Source organism: Archocentrus centrarchus, chromosome 16 (genome assembly GCF_007364275.1).
Source record: "Archocentrus centrarchus isolate MPI-CPG fArcCen1 chromosome 16, fArcCen1, whole genome shotgun sequence".
Classification (NCBI taxonomy): Eukaryota; Metazoa; Chordata; class Actinopteri; order Cichliformes; family Cichlidae; genus Archocentrus; species Archocentrus centrarchus.
The window spans coordinates 27181546-27194293 of NC_044361.1; the positions used below are offsets into that span (position 1 = coordinate 27181546).

General features: G+C 38.9%; 1 protein-coding gene across 4 annotated transcripts; it reads left to right on the plus strand.

The window, feature by feature from the left end:
- The first annotated feature begins 1790 nt into the window (after positions 1-1790).
- On the plus strand, positions 1791-12286 carry znf384b (zinc finger protein 384 b). 4 transcript variants are annotated; one of them, XM_030750804.1, is made up of 11 exons: positions 1792-1939; positions 5285-5352; positions 5441-5669; positions 6147-6260; positions 7541-7695; positions 7779-7870; positions 8591-8815; positions 10339-10506; positions 10620-10698; positions 10805-10963; positions 11108-12286. In XM_030750804.1, exons 2-11 carry the CDS (start codon positions 5290-5292, stop codon positions 11495-11497), a joined length of 1674 nt encoding a protein of 557 aa, XP_030606664.1. In that variant the 5' UTR covers positions 1792-1939; positions 5285-5289; the 3' UTR covers positions 11498-12286. The 4 variants fall into 4 exon arrangements, with proteins under 4 accessions (XP_030606663.1, XP_030606664.1, XP_030606662.1 ...); XM_030750803.1 differs by having other exon boundaries at positions 1791-1939; positions 10805-12286; XM_030750802.1 differs by lacking the exon at positions 8591-8815 and having other exon boundaries at positions 1815-1939.
- Positions 12287-12748: the final 462 nt, after the last annotated feature.

Sequence of the window (12748 nt, forward strand, 5' to 3'; positions counted from 1 at the left end):
TGAAGTGGAAAGGATGTTTATAATTGTGTGAAAGCTACGATCTTATCCAAATTGAAAGAACAGATGTGACATGAGCACTGATCAACAGTGCTCATCCATACTGCCACATGAAGGCCCTCAATGTCTAAGGTGTAAATAAAATCGAAGCAAGCTTAATGCAACCACCTCGTCTCTTCACTGCTGCCTGTGTTTTGTGACCTGTCATGAGTCGACACGTCACAGTACACTATCTTTTCACTGTCTTAAGACATTGTAAACTTACACAGATATTTATATTTTTATCTTCTGTGTTAAGCACATTGAGTTTGCACGTGATGAAATGTTCTAATAAAATTACCACTGCCATATGTCTCTTTGGAACTAAAAAAGGTCATCACCAGCTTGTGAGGCTGACTTTAAAGCATGATCTCACTTGAAACTTGAAAAAAAAAATTTTTTGCTGTGAGTGTGCTGGGTGATCATGGTTATAATGTATACTCTTTCATGATGTGGTTTCAGATAGGCTATTCATACTTGAATTTGTTGTGTGGGCTGTAAAGGTGGCTGCATAAAGCTTGACTTGCTTTTGTTTTTCTTTTAATTTTATTATTATACTGTATTTGACAGCATTTATGAAGGGGTTATACATACAGTAAAGAATTATCTCTTTTGCAAGTATCTTTATGATTCTCAAAGTCAAAGTCAGCTTTATTGTCGAATCTGCAATATGTACAGGACATACACAGGATTGAAATTTTGTTACTCTCAGACCCATGGTGCAAACAGTAAACCTAAACAGTAAACCTGCATTATTGTACCTAGATTTTAATCAGTCCTGTCCCCTTTAAATATCTTTATTGAACTGTGATGTTATATTTGTTGCAATTTCTGCTGCACTCTAGGCCAGATCGCTCTTGGAAAAAGACATTTTCAATGTCAATGACACATTTTACCTGGATAATTAAAGGATATATAAAAGTCATTTTACCAAAAACTGACTGCAGCTTCTACCTTGTCACAGGAATGGTCTTTCTGGCTCAAAATGACTTCATATCATTCATGAGACATATGTTTGACCAATTATAGACCAACAAATCATTTACAACAGTTTAAATATTAAAAATCACTTTTTGGCAGATAATCCCATTTTGCATGATACTGGTTTGAGCCCCCAGGGCCTAGTGTTGGACGTCCTTGGTTTAAAGTGACACCTACTGGGATCAGTTATATTTCTGACTGAATGCACCGTTGGAGCCTTCTCTTCTTTGTAAATAAAAACCCAAATGTGGCAAAGTGAAATAATCCTGTGTGGGTCTAGTTCATGCATTTCTAACTTTATTTAATAAAATTTAAAAAGTCAGTTGAGCTTAAAACACCTTTAAAAACAAACGCCCATCCATTTGCAGGCCGGTTCTGGCCCACGGGCCACGTGTTGGACACCCCTGGTTTAAAGTGACACACACTGGGATCTGTTATATTTCTGACACCAACTGAACGCATCGTGGCAAGAGTTGGGGCCTTCCTCTTTGTAAATAAAAATTTAAACGCGAGGGAAATAATTATGTGCGGATCTAGTTCATGTTTTTTTTTTGTTGTTGTTGTTTGTTTGTTTGTTTTTTTTAAATCTCTGCTACTGAAAAAACACCGACCAGCAGATCGAGGACTTTTTACATTTTTTAAATTAACTGCCTGTCAGATAGCGGAAGTGACGTCAGCACAGACGCTTCTTTTGTCTGACGACCTTATCAGGAGGAAGTGAAGCTCAGACGAGGCGACTGGCTCACCGGAGGGGAAAAAAAACCAAAAAAAAAAAAAAAAAAAAAAAAAAAAAAGAACAAGAGGAAAAAAAAAAGAGGAGGGGGGGGGGGCTTCACTGATTCACAGGAATTTGGACAGATTTGGAAACTGTGTCCAAACTATCCCGGCCTGCTGGAGCTTCGCGGAGGAGTCGTCAGCTCCGGTAAACGCCACTCTTCTCCACGCAGTCGGTAGTAAATTTTGATAGATTTGCTCGACTCTGCTGCCGCCTCTCCACCCGTCCCCACAGCCGGAAGTCTGTGAGGATGGTCTATTTTTTTTTCTTCGCTTCAGTTTTTTTTTATGCTTTTGGTTTTTTTTTTTTTTCTCATTGCTTTGCGCTTATTTTTCCCCCGAGCAGGAAGGCAGCACAGGCTCAGTGTGTGTCTGCTAACTCTATGTTAATCAGCACGTCGGGCCTGAATAACCGCAGGATGCACGGAGGCCAAATGGAGACCTGCTGTAGATCTTCGCCTCACATTGTTCCGATATGTGGCGTTTTATAAAAGTTCACGTTTTTGTAGTTTTTTTAGGCCGACTCTATTCTGCAGGGCCAACTTAAAGCTAAGTAGCCGGATATAGATCAGCTTTGAATGCCGCTAAATGCTGAAATCTAGGAACCCAGACAAGGAAGTTTAACCTCATATTTAATAGTGATGTTTTAACACATCTGGAAACTTAATCAGAGCTGTAGTTATAGATTCACAGCTGTATGATATCAAATACTTAATCCCAGACAAGGTTTTTATAGACAGCCAAGCTAAAAACCAAAAGGTGTGAAAATACATGTTAGTTACACTGAACTAAACAACAAAAATTCTTAATAAATAAATAAGAAAATACACGAAACGGTGTTTTATTCTTAATAAACTAAATGAAGTATAGATGACAGTTTTTCAGTTTTAATTGTCAATATATTAATGAGGGGATATTCATGCACATGTTTTAGTCAAGTGTTTATATTGTAGTACCTGATCTGAGCTTCTAAAATTTGGTCCGGACAAATATCCCTTGTAATATAATAATTAAAGAAACCAAAACTGACACTAAAATTGATAATAACTAAACTTTTTCAAACAATAGGAATTAAAATAAAACAAGCAAACAAACTTAATCTGGAAGTTAATCTGAATACAAAAACAACAAGAAATCAAGACAAAATAAAAGATATTTAAAATATCTGTAATAAATCATCCATGAGACCAACATTTTATTTTTTACTTTTCTTACCATATAAATGTACTGACTGTCTTCTAGTCTGTAAGATACTCATATCTTAAAATCCCCAAATAGTCTTGATTGACTTGAAAGCTTTAGTTCATGGGAGCCATAAAGCAATACAGTTTTATTTGCTTTTTGGGTTGGAAACACTGGATGATATTGGCATTTTTGTGTATCAATTCATATCCTAAAGATCCTGGAGAAACTGTAATATCCAGCTGATAAACAGTGTATAACGGTACCATTTATAGTACTCACAGATGCCAGTATCTCCCACTGCTTCAAACCTAAACTTAAAGAAAACTGTATTAAATTAAGCTTAATTAAACATTAACACTCATGAAATTAAGCTTTTAAGTCAACAGTGGCTCTTCTGGGAATTTAATTCAGAGAAACAGAACATTTTCTTTTTTTTTTTTTTTTAATGAAAAGTTTTGCAAGATAATTATCTCATTAATTCAGAAAAACAGGATGACTCTCCCCCCTAATTTGCCTTTGTTTTTTACTGTATTCTTTAGCAGTAGGATGTCACAGAACTGAGCCTAATGCTGCCCCAAGAGCCCCACACCTCAAGGGACCCTCCAAAAAACAAAAAGCAAACAAACAACAACAAAAATTCCAGCCTGAGTCTGGGGAATTATTAATAATTTGATTAACCAGGGTTTTTCCTGGATAGACACACATTTAGTGTCTGCAGAAGTTTTTCACCAGAGCCAAAGGAAAACCACCAGCAAGTGTCTAAGTGTGAATGTGGTTGGTGTTTGGTGGTGGTCGGAGGGGCCATAGGAGCGAATTGGCAGCCACGCCTCTGTCAGACTGCCCCAGGGCAGCTGTGGCTACATTAGTAGCTTACCACCACCAAGTGTGATTGAGGTGTGAATGAATAGTGCAATGGAACTGTAAAGCACTTTGAGTACCTTGAAAAGCACTATTTAAGTCTAAGGCATTATTATTATTATCATCATTATTATTATTATCATAACTCAGTTTTTTCCCCTCAAATATAAAATAAGTTTTTTGTTTATCCAAGACAATGCTCATATTTCTGTTAAATAATGTGCTCATTGCCTTAACTGTGTGTGTGCGTGGGGGTGGGGCTCTTCCAGTTCAAATATTTGTTATCACAAAAAAAAAAAAAAGCAGAAGTGCGACTTCTAAACTTAGCAGTGGCTTCATTGAGGGCTGCACCACATTTTGGCATACATATATATATATATATATATATATATATATATATATATATATATATATATATATATATATATATATATATATATATATATATGAATGATATGAACCAACTCTTTGCTTTTTATTCTAAAACAAAATATGTGCTGCGCCAAAGCTCTATAATTTTGCCTGCTTTATAGGCACTCCTAAAGTGTAGTGACTGACAGGCTTAGGCTCTTTACATACAGCTGTATTACCTGATCCCCATCTTGAAGAATGTCAAGATTTAGATTCATGGCCTTCATTATTTCTGTTGGCTTTGCTAACAAGGTGCACATTCTCAAATTAATTTGTATTCTGCAGTTTGCGGTCAGAACTCAGGAAGGCATCTCATATTTTAGGAATAAGCTGCACAAATGAACTGAGAGAGTTGACAAACCATTACTACAGTTTTTTGCCCAGAAGCCTCCCAGAAGGAAACCCTTGCAGTGGGTTGAGCCCTTAAAATAATAATGCATCGATCTGGTATTTGTCTTGTTATTGATCTGCAGGAGGATCATGTAGCACACGCTCTTTGGTGTGGGAAACACTTCATTAGGGTCTTTCTCATTAGACTGCATAGAAATACACTGGTAATCAAACTGGTAGAAATTTGCTTTTTTAACTGTAATCTAGACAAGCAGCTGTGAGAGAAACAGACTCTGCTGCCACTTTATTAGGCACACCTAACTCAGACCAAGGTTGTTTAATGAATGAGCTATCCAGGGAATCCTAAAGCTAGTAAAGTTCATTTTCTGTTAAAAATTGTTTTCCTCTGTGGCTGTGCTGCTTCAGCTTTGTGGCCATTTTTTGGCATCTGTCCCCAATATTTTCTAACCACTACTAACTAACTCCTTACTAAAAGTGTTAAGGAAATATTTTAAGGAGGTTGGATTAAATGTATTATGGCAGAACACATGAGCCGTATTACAGACTTCAGCTCCCAAAATAACCACAAAGATAGACTGTATGTTTTATATATAAGATTCATTTAGCTCATTTTAATTCCATTTAACTGAATGAATTCTAGTGTTGGACAGGTGTGTTTTTAAATTTTGCTGCTTTTGTGTCATTGCAGAAATAATGGAAGACTCTCATTTTAATTCATCATATTTCTGGTCTCCTGTCCCCACTATGCCTGGACAGGTAAGGCTGGACAAGAGTTTCCTGTTTAATCAGTTGATAAGTGGGGCAAATTATGTGCTTTAAAGAAAAAAAATATCTCTCCTGACAGATTGAGAATGCCATGTTCCTAAACAAAGTAAAAGAGCAGCAGGAAAAGAGTGCTTCCTTCTCTTCTTCTGCTGCATCTCACTACCAGACGACTCTTCTCACCATCCCCACGCCTGGGGCCAAGACAGATGGAGGAGGGCAGGCTGGTAGTGCGGCGCACCTCCACCCTCCGCACAGCACCCAGAACATCACAGTGCTGCCTGTCCCCTCCACAGGCATCATGACAGCAGGTGGGCTTGTTTCTGTGTGGAGAAACCTTTAAGCGTCTCTTTCTCAGTTTTCAGGTTGATGCATTTTACATTTTTGATGATTGGAGGATGAGTTAAAAACAGTGAAACACCAAATATTGAGGCTGTATTTAGATCCCATACGTTCAGTTTTGAATTATAAAGTAGCAGAAGTTTGTTAAATGATTCAGGTGATGAGAACAAATTTTGTGAGAACAGCAACTGGGGATAAAGTGAACATCTGAGCATTTAAATTCCTGCTACAAACCCAGTTTTAGCTGAGAAAGCAATAGTGCTATATTATAGACATTCTCTTTTATAGTGCTATTGTTACATTTGCAGATCCAGCTTATAGTACAAAAATGCTTTTGGCAACACATTTTTGAAGCTTTAGTTTGAAGTAATTCCTCAACCTCAGTGACGCCGCTCATCTTAGACCGAAACTTTTCCTTATCGCCGCTCTCGTCTCTTTCTCTCCAGCTGGTTTGGTGATCACGACTCCTCAGGGAACTCTGGTGTCTCCCACCTCCTCTCAGTCATTTGTGTCTGGCCATCCAGCAACAACCATGATTGTTTCAGCACTCCATTCTTCAGGTGAAGAGTGCACACACACACACACACACACACACACACACACACACACACACACACACACACACATGGACACTCACCTTGGTGGAATTTTTTTTTCAGAGAAACTGGCCAACTAACTTGTTGTTTCTCAGAAGTACAGTTTACAAAGATTTGTATGTAAACGATTACAACTTATAGGGGTAAATAAAACAGTGTAATAGATTTACTGCAATTCAGAAGTTAAAGTGTCTAAAGCCTGGTTTATGGGCACCTTATTGATTGTGTTGTGTGCCAACTGTGACGTCACCACAGCCCCATAACCGTTTATACTGGTGCTTCATGGTGTACTAGACACACTGCAATCCTCTCCTGAACAATGGGTGCAGCAACACAGAATAAACCTCTGCATGAGTGCTGGTGCAGGAGTAGAGGTAGTCGAAACAGGAAACTAAGGAACCACAGTTTTCTCCAGAAAGTCTCTTCTTCTCAAGCTGTTGCAGCATCTCTCTCTTTGTAATCTGAGAATCTCTGAGGTCCAGTACTGTTATATCATTGAGACCAACTCAGTCAAACAGTTGTGTCTTCATGGCTTTGAGCAACACTTTTGGCACGGGAGGGCGGCGGTAATGAGCATGAACCAGGTTTAACATGACTAATAACTGACTGAAACCCTCACTTGTGAAAACGATGGCTTTTGCGGTTATTCGTGAATTTTCTTTTTTATTTAGGTTGGGAAAGAAACAGTACACTAAAAACTCTGGAAACAAACATCTATGAAACATTTAACGCTGACTTCATGCCTTGGAACATGGTCAAACCTGTAAAAGTTAGACTTTGTTCAGTTTGTTCTTTAATTACATCTCTGAGCTATGAACCCATCTGTGCCCTTGTCCACAAAGCATGGAATGATCTGAGGAGTAACAAAACCAGAAAGCTGCCCGCTAATAACCAATTTTATTATCCAGCCTGTGTTAGTGACTTATGGTTCTATGCCTTCAAGTGAATTTATAGCTTTCAGTGAAACAGATGCTGTTTGAAGCAGTTTATAAAATATTGGTTTGTTTTTGCTTTTAGAAAGCAAACGAGATAATTTTGTATCTGATGCTGTCCTAATTTAGTCAGATGTTGATTACTAGACTTCCTTCAGCATTCTCTGCTTTTCAGTTTGACGTTAGTACACCTGCAGACTCTTATACAGATGGCATTAAATACGCGGATAGGATCATTACAAATTTGTTCCACATGCTGCTTTCAAAACTTTACTCCATCATCGTAACCTGTGATTGTCGATCTTGTTATAGACAAAAAAGAAGTGGACGGGAATTCCCATGTGGTTGTAATGCCAGCGCCCTCCAAAAGAGGGCGGAAGAAGAAGACAACAGTGTCTCGGGTTGGTCATATGGGTGGACCTGGAAATGAAACTGTAATACTGGCTCATCTGACACCAGGTGGCCAGGTAAGAGAACAGCTCCAGATGTTCAAAGGGAAGAGCGAGGCAGTGAACTGGTAATGAAATAAATTAGAATTTATTTTTGATAGGTGACAACTTTGCAGCATCATACTAGAGATCCATATGAGCTCTCGAATGAAGAGGAAGACCATGGCTCGAAAGATAGCATGAAGACATACAGGTAGTGTTTTTTTTTTTTTTTTTTTTTTATAAATACTTGATCCTCATCTCCATTTCCTTGCTCTGGCTGTGGAATGCAAGTATACCTGTTTCTCTGTGCTCTTTTGGAAATTAGCAATGAGATTTTCAGCTTTTGTAGATGACCTAGGCAGTGCTGGATATTAGCGTCTGACACGCCGACTCCTCAGACAAACACTCTTCACTGCATGTTGTTGTTGAACACACCAGCTTTGTGATGGATGCTTAATTATTTACTAAAATGTATTTGAGAAAACAAATACATGCTTCGTAGATGCTCTCTCCATCTGCACACACTGGACACAAACCTGCCTTCTTCTGTCCTCTTTGACTTTATAAAGCATGCTCTTTGAGCTGTGATCTGACTTCCATGTCCTGCTCTTCCTCTTTATTTAGTATCCGTGTACCTTTCCTCATCAGTTTTCACTAATTCCTCCCTTGATATCTCACTGTGTTGTCCGGTTGTGTCTTCTTTATTTAATTTAACCCGCCTTTGTCGTCATTGATTTTTTTTTTTTTAATCTTCTTTTCATTTTCTGCAATAACTTATTTCTCTCTGTGGGTCGTTGCTCCATTACCCTGTCTCCTAATCTTCTTCTGTCCCACCTTCTCTCGTTTTCTTCTCCTCTCGTAAATCTCCCTCTCCTTCCTCCTTCTTGTCCTTCCATCCCATCCTTCCATTTCTCTGTCTCTACACCTGTAGGTGCCGGATGTGTGCGGCGACCTTCTTCAGTAAGTCTGACATGCAGATCCACTCCAAGTCGCACACAGAGGCCAAACCTCACAAGTGTCCTCACTGCGCCAAGTCATTCGCCAACTCCAGCTACCTGGCCCAGCACATCCGCATCCACAGCGGGGCCAAGCCTTACACCTGCTCCTACTGCCAGAAATCTTTCAGGCAGCTCAGTCACTTACAGCAGCACTCACGGTACTACAGACCCCCCAACCCCGAACCCCATTGCCCACCCCGTACCATATTCGTTGTTCTTTTAACCTGTCCTGCTAAGACCCCTACTGCGTTCTTCTCCATCCTGGGGAAGACAGTGGAGTGGCATCCAGATTAATTTACATTGCTTTGTGGATGTTGGCTCACATGTTGCTAGTTCCATCCAGTGACCTTTTCAGCATATTAGAATTCACATTACACCTTTCAAGTCTGACCTTTGCCCATGAAATTTTATTTTTTTTTTTTTATTCGATAATGAGAATGGATGGATTTAAGATGCATGGAGTTCTGTTATATTCACACAATGAGAATATTTTACCCCTTTTTCCTGTCTTTATTTGTTGTTGTGCTTTTCTTGCTTCTAGTTGCACTGCACCTTTTGCTCTTATTGCTTCTGTCTGCATGTCCTGTTATGTCTTCTGACACTGCTTCTTGCATAAACACACACATACCCATTTAAAATATTTTAAAGTGCACTTTTAAATGGCAAAGCTGACAGTACTATTGTTCTTTACCATCGTGTAGCCCTTTGCATTATTGATTGGTTTAGGTTTTTGTCAGTGCTTTTTCTTACCTTCTCCACTGAATAGTGATGTTCTCCCATGCTTTGCTTTTATGCTCTGTTATTTCTTTAGTTTTTTTTTTTTTTTTTTTTTTGCTCATATCAATTTCCCATCATTTCTGGAAGCATGTTAAACTGATACATTTGTAAAATCTTTTATATTTATTATTATAAAGGGGACCTATTATGCTTTTGCATATTTTCTGTAATGTATACCAAAAAGGTTATCTCTGTAAGCCAAAATCTCAGCTTTCAGACTGTTCTCAAGACTTGTAGATATTTTTTCAACTCTTGGCTCTGTATGGTGTCAGTGATTGTTAATATCCATAAAATGGTCACCTCAGGGACGCAGCTCTGGCTCTGAGCATAGATTCCCCACCCTCCTGCTGTTCAAACCTTCTGTTTGATGGAGTAAATTGACTCAAACGGAGAGGAAACGAGATAAAACGGCTTGTTTCAAACACAGTTTGCGCTGAGGGGCTGCATCAAGGGCTAATAAAAGACACAATGATTTTGGACCGCAAAACTTGCAAAGCTACTCGTATAGAATCCAATAATAAAATTATGGAGCTGAAAAATTAACATAATGGATCCCCTTTAATATAACCTCTTGTGTTTAAATCTCAAGCATCTAATTGAGTCGGTCCAGACAGATAAAAATTATTAACATTGTTGGATGTTCGTGCGAATTTCTTAATTACTGCTCGCCCTAATTACAGCAGCATACTTTGAGTTTTGTTCAGAATTTCTGAATGTTTCATTTGCTCTGTGCTTCATCGCTGCAGGCTTTAATTTACATGTATGAGATGTTTTTCCCTAAAATGATAAATTAAGAGGATTATTTTAAAATGAATTTTTTTTCCCAGTTTATGCTTACAGTCCTGTTTTCATTTCTTTCTTTTAACATCTTGTGTGCTCTCATCATCTTGTCTGCTCTCATCAGGAACCATACAGATGCAAAGCCCCACAAGTGTCCCCACTGTACTAAGTCATTTGCCAACTCTAGTTACCTGGCCCAGCATATCCGCATCCACACCGGAGTGAAACCCTACACCTGCTCTTACTGCGAGAAGTCTTTCAGACAGCTGAGTCACCTTCAGCAGCACAGCAGGTAAATCACCCACTGGTCTAAGGTTTCTCATCTCCCTGCAGTCATGTTAGGTCATCCTGAAAGTGATAGGAGTCTGTGTTTGTACATGTATGTGTTTTTCCTTTTTAATTCAGAATTCATACTGGAGATCGGCCGTACAAGTGCACTCACCCAGGCTGTGAGAAATCCTTCACGCAACTCTCAAATTTACAGGTGTGGAGGAGTTTAGTTCTCTTCTTATGGATACAATGTTTCAGTAACTGCCTCACAAAGCACTTCACTGTACTTTTCCTCAACAATAACAATTTTTTTCCCCTAGTCTCACCGGCGTCAACACAACAAGGATAAGCCCTACAAGTGTCCCAACTGCAATAAAGGATACATAGATGCAGCGAGCCTGGAGGTGCACATGTCCACACACACTGTCAAACACGCCCGGATCTACTCGTGTGGTCTCTGCAACCGCACTTACACTTCAGTAAGACAAATGTCCATTTCTGAAGAGCATTACTACATGCAACACTATGAATCGCCTCACTGGCATCAGACACCTGGCAGCTACTTTACACCGTGTAGTCATGTCTCCACTGTTTCCCCTCTACCTATCCTCCCTTCATCTCAGGAGACGTATCTGGTGAAACACATGGAGAAACACAACCCAGACCAGTTGACTGCATCAGCAGTCATGGCAGCACAGGCGGCACAACAGAACCAAAGCCAGGCCCAGGGCCAGGCCGGAGCTCAGAGCCGGATAGAGAGTGCAGATGGAGCATCGAGCCGACCTGGGGGAGCTGGGAGTGGAGCAGCAGGCAGAGGCCAGCAAGGACAGAGCCAGAGCAACTACTCCCAGACAGAAACCATCTCCTGTCCGTTTGACCTCCATCAGTACAAGACAGTGTCTGCCAACGACATCCAGTACAAACCAGTCAGTGTCGCGGACATTAGTACTCACAAGGACCTCTGTCTCACTGTGTCAGCATCCACCATTCAAGTGGAGCACCTCAACTCTTAGAGGCGATGAAAGGAGGGGATGTGGGAGGTTTTGAAGCTAAAATTTATTCACGATAACAAGAAATGGAGGATGGAGAGTGGAAAAATTAAAGCAATACTAAGATGATGCAGAAACTTTGGAACAAATGACTGTGCCTGAATGATTTTTTTTGACGCAGACAGGACAAACGATACCATGGCACAGTAAACTGAAGACTGTAATTTTAGTTTTATTTTTTTAAATTTATCTCTTTTTTTTTTCCTTTCTGCCTTGTTTGATTTGTTTGCTTAGCTGTCCAGTCTGAAGTGCATGTAAAGGCTGCAATAAAATATCTTTCAGTCCATCACAGTGATGGTTTTATGATAGGAAGCATCTAAGAGATGTTTCACTTTATTCTTAACACCTCCTGCTCTTCCCTACAGATACAACTGTGGCCATTACAATTTATCGACTTCCTCTTAATGAAATTGGTAGTTAATTGTGAAAGTATTTTTTTATACTTTCATGTAATTCTTTTTTCTGGAAAGAAAAAAAATAGCAATCACGTATATAAAGTTATATCCTATCAGTTTATAAAATATGATTGTGTGCTTAAGGGATATGTTAATACACATAATGCATTTATACTGATATGCAGGCCTTCACATGACCTGTGAAAGACTGATGAGCCTGTTCATGTCTCATGTAATCCAATTGTACTGCTTTGTATGTGTGTCCTCAAAGTAATGTTATCCAAATGTGCTTCTGCTATTATACTTCCATAGTACCATTTATAACACTTATTCATAGACATGACACATGAGATTTTTTTCAGCTTATAATAAAAATTAAATCCTATAAATGATTAATTCCCTTTTATTTTTTCTACTTAATTGCCTTATTATTTTTTTGCATGATACATATATGCTTTATGGAGGGACTTTTTTGTCCTTGAAGTGTTGCTTTTCTTTTTCAATTGCAGTCATTACACAGTCTTTATTAAAAAAAAAAGAGAGAGAGAGAGAGCGAATAGTTGATTATACTGTTAAAACCCACAGAAATAAACACTGATGTCTACTTTATGACAATCATGACCCCGTGATGGTATGTTTGCTGGAATGTGCAAATTTGCGAGGTGTTTACAAAAATGGACTGTACCATAAGAGTACGGGGGTGTTATTGTCAATTTCTCCGATATGTTCTGACTATATTTTTACATAATGATACACAGGGTAAAGATCTTTAGTCGTGTAAAGTTTAATCGCAAAAGGTGATATAAATAAAGCCCAAAAG